Source organism: Budorcas taxicolor, chromosome 6 (assembly GCF_023091745.1).
Source record: "Budorcas taxicolor isolate Tak-1 chromosome 6, Takin1.1, whole genome shotgun sequence".
Taxonomy (NCBI): domain Eukaryota; kingdom Metazoa; phylum Chordata; class Mammalia; order Artiodactyla; family Bovidae; genus Budorcas; species Budorcas taxicolor.
In genome coordinates this window covers 45,281,610-45,296,657 of record NC_068915.1, presented here as the reverse complement: position 1 = coordinate 45,296,657, position 15,048 = coordinate 45,281,610, and the positions used below count along the sequence as shown (strand labels likewise).

General features: G+C 36.6%; 1 protein-coding gene across 1 annotated transcript in view; it reads right to left on the bottom strand.

The window, feature by feature from the left end:
- Positions 1-1,544: 1,544 nt before the first annotated feature.
- PI4K2B (phosphatidylinositol 4-kinase type 2 beta) overlaps positions 1,545-15,048 on the bottom strand; it is a 33,859-nt gene continuing 20,355 nt past the window's right edge. Inside the window, exons 5-10 of the mRNA XM_052642167.1 lie at positions 13,787-13,940; positions 11,892-11,953; positions 7,761-7,860; positions 4,047-4,180; positions 3,460-3,519; positions 1,545-1,718 (exon numbers count right to left, since the gene is read on the bottom strand). Of these exons, the coding sequence (XP_052498127.1) occupies positions 1,545-1,718; positions 3,460-3,519; positions 4,047-4,180; positions 7,761-7,860; positions 11,892-11,953; positions 13,787-13,940 (684 nt within the window). The remainder of the gene's footprint in view (positions 1,719-3,459; positions 3,520-4,046; positions 4,181-7,760; positions 7,861-11,891; positions 11,954-13,786; positions 13,941-15,048) is intronic.

Sequence of the window (15,048 nt, the reverse complement as noted above, 5' to 3'; positions counted from 1 at the left end):
AAAAGGCACATTTTAATTACTGGTGTTTATCTGAAGACAGTAGCTTGAGTTTTGAATTTCCAGTCAGTTTTTCATTATCTCAATATGAAGATCATGGAGGGTGGGAGAAGGTAAGAAAACACAGGTTTCCAATGGACATCACCAGGACAGCAGTATTCTTACTCATCACATCCACAAAGACCAAGAGAAAGATGTAGAGGAAGGGAGGACTTCTGTTCTAATTCAACCTTCAGGAAATACCTTTTACATAAAAATAACTAAGTTTAAAAGATTACAGGACAGAAAGCTTGAAAAACACAAGGCCAAGACCACAAACTGCCCAGTTTAGTCTGAGTGGTGATGTTACTTGTTTGGAGCCTAAGGAGAGAAAGAAGCTTCTGCTTGCTTCTCTGGGATCAAATCTTCATATGGAGCTCATCTCAATTTAAATTACTCAGTGAGTTAAAAGTACTACAAATTCCCAGCATGTCAGACATATTGGTGTTTAAAATAAAATAAAAATGACTTTATGGTTATCTCTGTCATGTACCCCTTTAATGGGGGCCGATATTCTAAAGTTGAGTGTAATTATAACATCAGTAATTCAAGTACTCTACAAAACTACTATTATTTTTAAGAGGTTATGTCCTAGGTCCTCAAAATGCCATCCAATATACAGTTTGAATTATGTTTTACTTTTCAGTGAAGTTTAATACTAATTGAAGTACTAAATTGAACCAGATCAGTACTCAAAAGTACTAATTGATAAGTACTGACCCCATGCAAGAAACAGAAGGGATTTTTTAATGCTATTTTGGAATTTCAGAATACTGGGGATCCATCTTCATTTCATATTATTTCCCTCAAGTCTCAATTGAGTGTTTCCATTTTTTTTTAAAGGTGGGAGACATCATTAGATTTTTTTTTCCTCACTGTAAACAAAATAATTGACAAAAATATTCTGAAGTATGAAAAAGAAAATGGTCATCAGTTACTTAAACAAAATATAATTTTCTGGTCCCTAATAATGGTCACGTTAGGAGTATTTATTCAAGTTCTAAAATAGCAGCTTTTTAAATTAAGACAACATTGCTTTATTCTTACCTGTTTTTTATTAACTACTCTATTATAGCTCATAAGAGCACTTTTATCCTCAAAAGCCTTTTATAATGTAAGAAGAATTAACATGACCATTCTTGTCAATGTTTAAAAAGTATATAAAAAGTTACTGTATTCAAAGTCATCAAACACCTTATTTTTCTGTTTGGAATTCAAGAGTAATTATAGTCATTTTAGAATGTGTAAACTATGAAATTACCTTAAACTAACATCAACAACATAAAATACAATTTTTCTACAAAAATATGATATAAGAGATATATCACTTCTTCCCTGAAATAGAAATTTAATATTTGGACAAAAAACTGTAAACTCTGATTACATTCAAAAGATAGCCTTTTAGAAACTTATATTATTTGAGGCTCTGGCAGCTGGAGCTCTTACCAGCAGATTTACGTGACAGTATGTTTTAACCACACAAGGCCCAGTTGTTTCTCTCACAGCTGCTACCAGGAGGAAAAAAATGGCTTCCTGCAGTGGACAGTTTGGGTGAATGAATTGCTGAGCTGGACGATCCGACCCTGCCCTCCACCCTGACTGCGCTCCACAACCACACAAGGCATCTGCACCAGCTGGACAGGAGTCTTCCTGTCTCTCAGTGCCTGAGTGAGGTTTAAGATCTGTGGAAGGAAGAGAGGTTTTCATCAGCTCAAAAAAGGTAAAGGCCTCAGTTCACTGATATTATTTTAACTATCTATTTATAACTACAGCTTTTATTTCATCCATTTATGCCCAACAGAGACGGTGATGAGGAGTACCTGCTATCAATACAAATATGCGGAGGTATGTATGCTTGTACATACACATCCATATACACAAACAAATGCACAAGATTAGAATTAAATAATTTTTGCCAATTGACAACTCTGAAATATTCTAGAATGCATCTACATCCAGAAGAATTGAATCAGAGACGGAATAAAGTGAATGGTTCCACATACATACTCCATTGATACTGGTCCTAAACAGATACTGGTCTAAATGATCTCATTTTTACTAAATACTTGCCTTACCCACTCACTAAACAAATTTATTGCATGTTCACTGGAATTATTAATAGGACCTAGTATGAAGGTATTTCTTTTAAAATTTGACTAATAATGTTTATTAAGTTGAAACTTTTGAATTTTACATTAAATAGCAGTAGGGTCATGATCAATCTCAAGAAGAGCATTCATTTCCTATTCTACCTGTGCCTATTTGGAACACTGGACCTCAGAAATACTAATTTACTTGAAATATATTTTTAGACATTATCTGAAAAAAAATGGCAGAAATGATGAATAACTACTCCAATCCCTTCCATGTGGAACCTAAGGCCCTCCAAAATCTGACTCTCTAGCCTGCTTCTCCAATCATTTCATTTACTATTTAAAACTTATGACTCCAGCAAAGCCCTGAGTAAGTACAACAGAACACCAAGGGGTATGCAAGCTAATAATTTGTCCTCTTCCCTAGCCCCGGGCCTCATCAGAGCAAGGGCTCCAGGACAGGAGGAACTTGGTTTTACTCACTGCTTTCTCTCAATCACTAGGACAGTTTCTGGCACTGGTTCTGTCAATAAGCAATTAATGAATAAATACAATAGTTATTTAATTATATCCATTTGTTAATGTTACATAATAAATAGTGCAAAAACTAGACTTGTCTTCTTGGTCACAGGTCTGCAGCAGCTATCTTAAATGAAATGCATCTTTTAGAAAGAAAAAATTAATTAGTAAGTCACTGAATGACCATGTTTGCACTATAGTTTATTTTTATTTCAAATCTTTCTTTTGGAATCTAAATACTAGTAGTAGAGTAGAAGAAGCAGAGTCACCTGTAGGTTAGCCTAGCCTTCAGGTCCACACTAGCAGATGTAATTAATACCCTGTGTTTCTAATTAAAGGAGGTGAAAAGGAGTGAGAGGACTGAGTTACAACTAGTACTTTTATGTCCCAAGTAGTGCTCGTCCTTGGTGACACGACTATTTACTGACTGCTCTAGCCAAACATGTTCTCTGAGGAAAATCATCCACAGGGAACAGAACTTGGTATTGAAACATTCAAGCAAGTGGATTTGAGAAGGAGAAAGATACTAACACTCAGGAAAACAGATATTAAAGTGAGGACAATAATTAGCAGTAGCGGGAAACTGATTAACCAAATAATACACAACAAAGTAAAAAAAAAATCTAATATGGAAACAATACAGGGAAAAAAAAAGTAATGAAATCAACTTTATTTCTAATCATCTGAGCTATTTTGGTTCAGAATAAAGGACAGTACTGAGAGTTGTCTCTGCGTCACAATGGAGGAAAAAAGTTGACTACTATTTCAGAGAGCTCTTTTCAATGAACAAGATCTTAAAAAAGTAACCTACCTGACCCCTCATCACAGACATCTGCTTTTCAAAAGTGGCTTTGTCAAAATTTCTGTCAATCTATCACAAACAGAAAAGGAAACATTATTATAAAAATCAAGCTCTTTGAAAAAAACACTTGAAAACAAATGAACTCAACTTAGTACATGAGATCATTACAAAGCATTCCTAACAGAAAAAGTCACACAAAAAGATTATTTTTACTTGATGCATTTTTGTGTACATCTTAGAATGACAATAAATACTCTTATACTCCAACTGGTTCCAGAAAGGATTTAAAATTACTTTCTAGCCAACAACTTTAGGCTAACATTTCTTATAATTCACAGAGTAATTTTGTAAAAGTTCAACTTCTGAAGAAAATAACTTCCCAAATTATAATGTAGTCTCATTTCAAAGAATACTCAAAGTTTAACTTCACAAATTTATGCTCCTATAAAGAAAAATGCTAACTCCTTTCTGTTATGTCAGGTTCTATTGCAAGCAGTGATATCAGAAGCAGTTAACTGCAAATTAGCTCTATCAGGAAAAACTCTTCTAAGATTTATTTCATTTTCTGAAATAGTTAAAACTAAAAATCTATTTACCTTAAAAAGTTCATAAAGATCTTCACATAAATCTTGCACAAAGTTCATGTCTGAAATATATGGCAGAACCAAGTTTTTTATTTCTTCAGAAAAAGGAACTTTTGCTTGAGGAAGCCAAGCCCAGTGAAATGGATCTGAAAAAAAAAAGTATTCTTATCAGTGAAGGGAAATAGTTTATTTAGACTCACATTTATTCTGTATTTTTCTCTATAATTCCTGGGTTAACAAAAAGACAGGAGAAATTATCGGAACATTTACTCTTTGCCATCTAAGTTATTCAAATTTCTAAGTTTAGATGGTTAATTCAGATGGCTTCCTTGCTGGCTCAGAAGGTAAAGAATCTATCTGCAATGCGGGAGACCCAGATTTGATCCCTGGGTCGAGAAGATCCCCTGGAGAAGGGAATGGCAACCTACTCCAGTATTCTTGCCTGAAGAATTCCATGGACAGAGGAGTCTGGCAGGCTCTAGTCCATGCAGTCGCAAAAAGCTGCACAGGACTGAGCAACTAATACTTTCACTTTCAGATGGTAAAGCACAGTAAGGTATTTACCTGAGCTGGTTAGGTTTCTGAGTTTTAAACAGGAAAATAGTAAGTTTCGATAATGAGTATATCTCCAACAGCCCTATATCATATCTGAATGTCTGGCTGCTGTGTTTGGAAATTGAGCAGTACCTATAATTTGTTCACAGCCCCAGATATCATGACTGAGATCTCCCTGCAGTTTCAGCCACAAATGGTCAGGAATTGATGACTCATTGGTGTGTGTGTTTGTGTCTGTGCTTAAAATTTTAAATCATTAGTAGGTTAATAGGCCAGAGAAGGCGATGGTACCCCACTCCAGTACTCTTGCCTGGAAAACCCCATGGATGGGGGAACCTGGTAGGCTGCAGTCCATGGGGTCGTGAAGAGTCAGACACGACTGAGTGACTTCACTTTCACTTTTCACTTTCATGCATTGGAGAAGGAAATGGCAACCCACTCCAGTGTTCTTGCCTGGAGAATCCCAGGGACAGGGGAGCCTGGTGGGCTGCCGTCTATGGGGTCGCACAGAGTTGGACACGACTGAAGCGACTTAGCAGCAGCAGGTCAATAGGTAAAATGTTCTAAAATTTTAAATCATTAGTAGGTCAATAGGTGGGCTTCCCTGATAGCTCAGTTGGTAAAGAATCCTCCTGCAATGCAGGAGACCCCAATTCGATTCCTGGGTTGGGAAGATCTGCTGGAGAAGGGATAGGCTACCCACTCCAGTATTCTTGGGCTTCCCTTGTGGCTCAGCTGGTAAAGAATCTGCCTGCAATGAGGGAGACCTGGGTTCGATCCTTGGGTTGGGAAGATCCCTTGGAAGAGGGAAAGGCTACACCCACTCCAGTATTCTGGCCTAGAGAATTCCATGGACTCTATAGCCCATGGGGTGGGAAAGAGTCAGACACCACTGAGCAACTTTCACTTTCAGGTCATTAGGGAAGCCGCTTTGAGAGAGAAGAGATTCATCATTTTGGGCTAACTCTAGTTCTCGCCCAAGAAGACCATTAAATATACACAGTGGCAGGGCTAGAAAGATAATCTAGATATAAGGTGCATATTCAGATTCTTGCAAGAAAATGTAAGGTTTATGACAGTATGATATCCTACAGAACTACAGTTCATTCAAGGAGAATCTCTGGCTCTTACCACTCAGAAAGCCCCAAGGAAAAAAACTTTGCCTTTAGAGTCATTTCTTCTGAATTCTCCTTTATCTATCTCTTGAATACTATGGAAAACACAGTCCATTCCAAACAAAGCCTTCCCCTGACCAATTATATAAAAGAAAAGCTCTGATTTTCTGCCTGTCTCTAATTCCAATCCCTGCCCTTCAACTTCTTCTATCATCGTTCACACTCTCCCCTAAGGCCACCAGTCACCTCATAAGGCTCTTTCCAAAAGTCCGTGTGCAGTCCTCATGCTACTTCACGTGTCTTTGCAGCAGGCAGCACTGTTCTCTATCGTCTCCCTCTGTGAAATGTTCCCCTATGTGGTTTTTGGTGCTACCACTGTCTCAAACTTTACCTTGTCTTTTAAGCCATTTCTCTTTTGCTGGCTTTTTCTCCCGGTTTCAACACCACCATTGCCAGACTCTACACTTCATCTTTTCTCTCCTTCACTTACTAAACATTCATGAAATGTCTACTGAGTACCTACGTATCTCACATTGCCCTAGTGATGGCATTTGTTCACCATGATTTTCCCAGGTGCACCACCACCATGGTTTCCACTTACCAAGGTGACAGTCTAAAAATGACACCCTCAATACCAACCTCCCAACCTAGGGACTGAATCCAGATCTCCTGCATTGCAGGCAGATTCTTTACTGACTGAGCTGCCAGGGAAGCCCAAGAATACAGGAGTGGGTAGCCTATCCCTTTCTCCAGGCGATCTTCCTGACCCAGGAATAGGACTGGAGTCTCCTGCATTGCAGGCGGATTCTTCACCAGCTGAGCTCCCAGAGAAGACCCACCAAACATTCATGAAACATTTATTGAGTAGCTATGTATCTCACACTGCCTTCGTGATGGCATTTGTTCACTACGGTTTTCCCAGGTGATAGCAACACTGCCATGGCTTCCGCTTACCAAAGTAACAGTTTAAAAATTACATCCTCAATACCAATTACTCTTTCAAGTTCTAGATCCTTATTTTTTGGTGTTTGTGTTTGGTAAAATTTTCCAGGTGTATTGTAGGCATCTTAAACTTGACACCTTTAAAAGGCAATTTGTATCTAGATTCCAAACCATTAGAGGTTAAAAAAAAAAAAAAAAAAGAACAAAGACATCTCAAGTCAGTTCAACCAAAGATAGGAAAGAAAAAAATTGAAATCCATGGTAAATAGGAAAAAAAAATGGTAGGAAAAGTTCAAGCACATCAGGAGCTTATTGTGACAAACTACAGAGTTAAATGTAGCTATTAAAAGGATCTCAGATTGGGCAAAAAATCTTCAGCTAGAAGCTATTTATATGTCATATACTTAAAACAAAATGATGGAAGTTGAAAATAAAAGTATAGAATAATACAGGTAAATACTAGTAAAAAGAAACGAGGCATAGCAATATTACAACAGACAAAATAAGAAAAGCGAAAAACACTGTGAGGGATAACGAGGGATGTATTTTACATTAACAAAAAGAACAAGTCACCCCAGCAAGATAAAACACTAAGACTTTGAGTGTGAAATACAAAGCAAAAAGTACACAGAAATACAAGAAGAAATTGACAAAATCGCAATCACGGTGAACTTTGTCTCAAAATTAGCAGATTAAGTGGTTAAAAAATGGGTCAAGAATATGATTTGACTAACTAACAAGTTTTCATTAGAAGACAGACTTGGTGCTCAACCACATTCTTCTCAAAAATAGTCCTTTAAATTGGCCATAGATCAAGTTAGCAGAGAATGACTTAACAAATTTCAAATTTGGAAAGCTATTAAATTTATTTTACAAGGCTAACACAAGCCAAGAAATCAAAATCAGACATAGTCACTCAAAAATAAGGAACGAAACATGGCAAGGCTCACAGAGTGTATTACACATCTTTGCATCCCAAGTGCCTAGAACTGAGCTCGAATGACTGTAATATATCCAGCTTTTCCTCTACTATTTTGATATCCATAAATTTCATTCCCATCCTATTCTGAAAAAGGGATCACTAGAGATTCTATAAAAATTTCCAAATACTCACATGCTCTCCACTCATCAGGATGTTTAAAAGGAAACGCTAGACCGTTATCAATTGCAGCTATTTTAATAAGTGTTTCTTTATCATCAGGCCATTTTGTATCCTAAAAGGGAGAAAATAGTTGATATAACAGTTTATATGCATATTTCCAAAAGAAAAAATGTATAATAATCATTGAGCTTTAAAGACATTTTACCTGAAGAGTCTATAAAAATAAACTTACCAAAAAGTACCAATTTACCATTTAAGGGAAAACAGGGTCTTAACAACCAGTAAAACCTTCATAATCACTACTTTTTAATTTGCTATTACAAAGTTATACAGTAATAGTTTCATTCTTTTCATCTTTGGGGAAGAAGGCTTGACATTATTAAGACTTCAAAATGTGTAGTTCTGTATAACAGGCTCTAGGTTCATCCACCTCACTGCAACCGACTCAAATTCATTCCTTTTTATGCTAAGTAATATTCCATTGTATTATATATATCTGTACCACATCTTCTTTATCTGTTCACCTGTTGATGGACATCTAGGTTGCTTCCATGTCCTGGCTATTGTTAAATAGTGTTGCAATGAACCCTGAGGAACATGTGTCTTTTAGAATTGTGGTTTTTCTCAGGGTATATGCCCAGTAGTGGGAAGGCTGGGTTATATGGTAGTTTTGTATAGAGTGAGGTAAGTCAGAAAAACAAACATTATATATGAACGCATACATACGAAATCTAGAAAAATGGTACTGATTAACCTATTTGCAGTGAAGAAATGGAGATGCAGATGTAGAGGAAGGACTTATGGACACAGCTGGGTAAGGAAAGGGTGGGATGAACTGAGAAAGTAGCATTGACATGTATACACTATTATGTGTAAAACAGAAAACTAGAGGGAAGTTGCTATACAACACAGGAAGTCCAGCCTGGTGCTCTGTAATGACCTAGAGGGAGGGGTGACATGCGAGGGAGGGGAGCGAGGCTCAAAAGGGAGAGGATATACGTATAATTATGATTAATTTGCGTTGTTGCATTGCAGAAACCAACACAACATTGTAAAGCAACGGTCCTCCAATTAAAAATTTTTTTGAAAATAAATATTATGACCATGTATACCAAAAAATGTTAATTATGTGATGGGATGGAGGTGTTAGCTAACCATACTGTGATAGTCATTTCACAACACATACTTGTATCAAATCATCATATTGCACACCTTAAAACTGCATGTGCGTCAATAATACCTCAATAAAGTTGGGGAGAAAAATAAATAAAATGTTTAGTTCTGGATAATTAGATGTTAGATGTGTTGCTTAAATGGATGTGTGTGTGTTAGTTTCTCAGTCGTGTCTGCCTCTGTAACCCCCATGGACTGTAACCTGCCAGGTTCCTTTGTCCATGGGATTCTCCAGGCGAAAGTACAGGAGTGGGGTTGCCATTTCCTTCTCTAGGGGATCTTCCTGACCCAGGGATCAAACCTGGGTCTCCCACATTGGCAGGCTGATTCTTTACTGACTGAGCCACCAGGGCTTAAATGTATGGTATTTGCAAAATACTGATATTTTTAAGATAATGATGAAGTTACCTTACTAAAATAAAGTCTTTGCTAGGGTCTCATAGAAATAATTAGTTCAAATACAAAATGTTTCTAAATAAAACTTTCCAACAACCATGGCTAAATGTAATAAGGTCCGGTAGAAGGAACCTCAAGATACTCTTGATTACAGAATGTAAGCCATTTCTAACTTCTCCATTCTCCTGTAATGAAAATGCAAGCCTCAGGAGCAAGACAGTTTTCATGTTGAAGAGCACTTCTTATTATCTAAAAATAGACATTGTCATTATTAAGTGGTCTAGACTTTAAAAAGGTGAAAAAGATAATTTTTAAATTAAAAGTATTAGAGTGAAGGTACAGATGATACATGCCAGAGTTGTTTCTGTTAGTTTGTATCAAATATCTTATCTAAATGAGAATGCACAAAATAGTTCAGAGCAAAAGAATAAGGTTTTCAGTAAAATCCAGTTGCTTTAGATATACCACTAAGATATATTTAGAAACTATTATAAGCATGTATATTTTTACATGTGTATTTTTAAACCCATTTCTGCCATAAGTGTCATTTATTTTTATTTCTATCATTTTTTTCTATTTACAACTTCACTGAGGTATAATTTACACACAATAAACTTTACACATGAAAGTGTACAAGTCAATAAGCACTGAAAGATATGAAACCAACCAGATGTTTCCCTGTGTCCTTTAGCAGTCTCCTCCCTCCCTCTATCCCACCCCAGGCAAACATCATCTGTTTTCTGTCCCTAGGGATTAGTTTGCACTTTCTAGATTTTTATATAAAAGGAATCAGATGGTATCTTCCTTTTTGTTTAGCTTCTTTCACTCAGCAGGGTTTTGAGATTCATCCACATTATTGCGTGTATCACATGTGTTCTTTATTTATTGCTGAGTACTTTGAATATGTAATTTCAAAATTCTTTGATGAACTATGAAAACTACAAACTTTTTAAAGTGATGTAACAGCTTTAAATGATAAGAATCAGTTCAGTTCAGTTCAATCATTCAGTTGTGTCCGACTCTCTGTGATCCCATGGACTGCAGCATGCCAGGCCTCCCTGTCCATCACCAACTCCTGGAGCTTACTCAAACTCATGTCCGTTGAGTTGGTAATGCCATCCAACCATCTCATCTTCGGTCATCCCCTTCTCCTCCCACGTTCAATCTTTCCCAGCATTAGGGTCTTTTCAAATCAGTCAGCTCTTCGCATCAGGTGGCCAAAGGATTGGAGTTTCAGCTTCAGCATCAGTCCTTCCAATGAATATTCAGGACTGATTTCCTTTAGGATGGACTGGTTGGATCTCCTTGCAGTCCAAGGGACTCTCAGCACAGTTCAAAAGCATCAATTCTTCAGTGCTCAGCTTTCTTTATACTCCAACTCTCACATCCATACATGACTACTGGAAAAAAAAAAAAAGGTTTGACTAGATGGACCTTTGTTGGCAAAGTAATGTCTCTGCTTTTTAATATGCTGCTTAGGTTGATCATAACTTTTCTTCCAAGGAGCAAGTATCATTTAATTTCATGGCTGCAGTCACCATTTGCAGTGATTTTGGAGTCCCCCAAAATAAAGTCTGACACTGTTTCCCTTGTTTCCCCATCTATTTGCCATGAAGTGATGGGATCAGATGCCATGATCTTAGGTTTCTGAATGTTGAGCTTTAAGCCAACTTTTTCACTCTCCTCTTTCACTTTCATCCAGAGGCTCTTTAGTTCCTCTTCACTTTCTGCCATAAGGGTGGTGTCATCTGCATATCTGAGGTTATTGATATTTCTCCCAGCAATCTTGACTCCAGCTTGTGCTTCATCCAGCCCAGCGTTTCTCATGATGTACTCTGCATATAAGTTAAATAAGCAGGGTGACAATATATTGCCTTGACGTACTCCTTTTCCTATTTGGAACCAGTCTGTTGTTCCATGTCCAGTTCTAACTGCTGCTTCCTGACCTGCATACAGATTTCTCAAGAGGCAGGTCAGGTGGTCTGGTATTCTCATCTCTTTCAGAATTTTCCACAGTTTATTGTGATCCACACAGTCAAAGGCTTTGGCATAGTCAATAAAGCAGAAGTAGATATTTTTCTGGAACTCTCTTGCTTTTTTGATGACCCAGTGGATGTTGGCAATTTGATCTCTGGTTCCTCTGCCTTTTCTAAAACCAGCTTGAACATCTGGAAGTTCATGGCTCACACACTGTTGAGGCCTGGCTTGGGGAATTTTGAGCATTACTTTACTAGCATGTGAGATGAGTGCAATTGGGTGGTAGTTTGATCATTCTTTGGGACTGGAATGAATACTGACCTTTTCCAGTAAAAAGAATATCAGTACTGAGCTGATATTATCCTTCTGTACTAATACAACATACAAAATAAAATTGCACAGAGATTTCAAAAACAGAATAAAAAATGCAACATAAGCAGGCTAAGGAAAGAAAGAAGATGATAAAAACAGAAAAAAGAAACAAAAACCAAGGATTAAGGTGAAGGAAATGAGGAAGTGATGAAGAATAACTTCAAGGAATTTTTAATAGACACTGATAGTGTGTTTATATATGCATATATATTAAAATTCCCTCACCGTAATTTCATCTTCATGTGTCTGCTTTTCACATCTGATTAACCAGTTATCATTTCCCCTGTCTTTCAAAACAAATGAAAAATCTATTACTTCATTTTTTATAGATATCATAGCTTTATATCAAACAGAAAAATCTAGTCACCTCTTCGATTTTGAGACCTGCGTTTGTTATCTGTATCATATTAACACATTAAAGGCTTCAATTTAATACATATAAACTAAAAATACTCATAAATGTTAGTTAACATTTATTGTTTACTCTGTGCCAGACGTTGTTAAGTGCTTAACATGTACTAACTCATCAAATTCTTATAAAAACTGTGTGAAGTAGGTACAATTACTGTCAAGAACTTTTATTAGAAAGGATAATTTCTCTTCACCTTAGGGAGAAAAACTATACCCCTGTTACCAAGCAAATTTCTGGATGGGCTCTTACCTAATGTCGAGACAAGAGTACTCTAGACACAAACTTTTTTAAAAACTGGAATAGAGTTGATTTATTGAATACAAAATGTGTTAGTTTCAGGTGTACAGCAAAGTGATTCAGGTAAATACACAATTTATCAGATTATTTTCCATTATAGTTATTACAAGATATTGAATATAATTTCCTGTGCCATACCATTCCTTGTTGCTTATTTATTTAATGTGTAGCAGTTGGTACCTGTTAATCCCATACTCCTAATTTGTCCCTCTTTCCTTCCTTCTCCCCTTGGGTAACCATAAGTTTGTTTCCTACGTCTGCAAGTCTGCTTCTGTTTTGTATGCAGATTCATTGGTATTACTTTTTTTAGATTCCACATATAATTGACCATATAATTTTCATCTTTCTCAGTCTGCTTTACTTCTCTAAGTATAACATTTTCTAGTTCCATCCACATCGCTGCAAATGGCAATATTTCATTCTTTTTTGTGACTGAGTACTATATTCCATTGGACTCTACACTAATTTTACCATTAAGACTGTATGATTTTAAAAGGTAAATCTAAAAAGGTACATAATCTTTTTTCCAAAACTAATATAAATGAGCAAAAATTCTGAACTAGAGTTTTCAAGCTTCAGAGTATATCAGAATTACCTGGTGGGTGGTAGTTTAGTCGCTTCAGTCATGTCCAACTCTTTGTGACCCTATGAACTATAGCCTGCCAGGCTCCTCTGTCCATAGGATCTCCCAGGCAAGAATACTGGAGTGGGTTGCCATTTCCTTCTCCAGGGGATCTTCCTGACCCTGGGACTGAACCTGGGTCTCCTGCATTGCAGGCATATTCTTCACTGACTGAGCTACCAGGGAAGCCCCATCGGACCTGTTAAAACACTAACTGCTGGACCCACGTTCAGTAGATTGGGATGGGTTCCCAGAAGATGCATTTGGGCCCACATAATACTGACCCTAAAAGAGACCAGGGAACCACATTTGGGAATCACTGTTTCAAGTTATCAACAATGTCACTGCTCCCTGGCAGCACAGAAACAATTAAGAGTTTGTTGTATTTACAGACTGTACTAACAGTCATCTAATGTCAAAATAAGCATCTAAAATAACTTACACAATCAAGTTTTAATTATTCATATTATGCAGATAACATCTCCAATTTCCAGTAGGCTTTGTACTGCTGCCAAGAAACTCCACCTGAGGGACAGGTACTCATCACTATCACTGGGGCAGGAGCCAGCCCTGAGTCAGAATCTCCAGTATGAGGTTAATTCTGCCTGGGAGAGTCAGCACTACATCTCTGCTTTCCAAGGCAGGCAAATAAAAAGACTTTGCCTTTTTCAAAAAGTAGCCTTAAGACTACTGCAGCAAAACTTTACATCTTTCATTTGGATAAACAAGAGTTGAATACAGTTTGAAAGTTAAGAAGATGTGAGTAAAAAAATGACAGAACTTCCATACCTGTATTTCTGATGATATAATCCAAAACAACTAATCTTTCAAACTGTGACTGAAACTGTTTTCTAATATTCTCAGGCAAAGGGTCAGCTTCAAATTTCCTAAGCCAACATTCGGCCTCCTTGTAACCTTCAACAAATAACTGAAAGGAACCAATCTATAATTTTAAGAATTATAGTTAGAAAAGAAAATACAAGAACAACGGAATTACTTTTAAAATTTCTCAGCAGTACTGTCAAAAAATACTTTATATAAATACAATAAGAAAAACTGAAATTAACACTAATTTACATAAGCCACATTTATCAAGAAAACTATTTTTATACATTAATTTAAAATAATCACATAAAGAATACATAGCAAATAAAAAATGATCAATCCTAGACTTTTAAGGAGCATAGAAGCTATTTTAGGATAATTGAAAAAGAAAATACACACATGTCCTCAAGGTAATATTCTCAACGAGAATGCTATTTTCTAAAAATATTTATTAAAATGAATTCAATTACAAAGACCAAAACCTGTACATCTCTTGGCTATTTAATAATAGTGTAATTTTATCTTACTGGAAAAATATATTAAGATTCTTTTTTACAACAGAAAATAACTTTATTTTTTTTAATGAATAAATTATTTGACTATGCAGCTTAAAGATCCTGTAATAAATTTTAAAGAATTAATCATAACCTCTACAGTGGTTTTTAAAAAAGTCCTTTCCTTGAAGATATGTCTATATGATGAGGTTTCCTATCACTAAAATTACGAGCTGTTAACATTAAACAATTTTTTAAAGAAGAAAATATAAATTTAAACAGCACAGAACACATAGATAATGGTAACTTGGCTGGCCTCCTTTGTCCATGGGATTCTCCAGACAAGAATACTGGAGTGTGTTGTCATCTCCTCCTTCCGGGGAATCTTCCCTACTGAGGGATTGAACCCAGGCCTCCCACCTTGCAGGCAGGTTCTTTACTGTCTGAGCCATCAGGGAAGCTGGCTTCATAAATACAAACAAATCACTAGAAAGAAAATCTATCTCAGGAATTCCCTGGCAGTCCAGCGGTTAGGACTACATGCTTTCACCGCTGAGGAGCTAGGGGTTCGATTCCTGGTTGGGGAATTAAAATCCTACAAGCTGCATGGTGATACCAAAAATAAACATCTCTTAACACTTTATGTGACTTGTTGCTGGCATGAAATTTTAATGATCTCCTAAATGTTTTCTCTAAAGCACTCATAATGAGGTCCTAGTAGTGATAAATAGG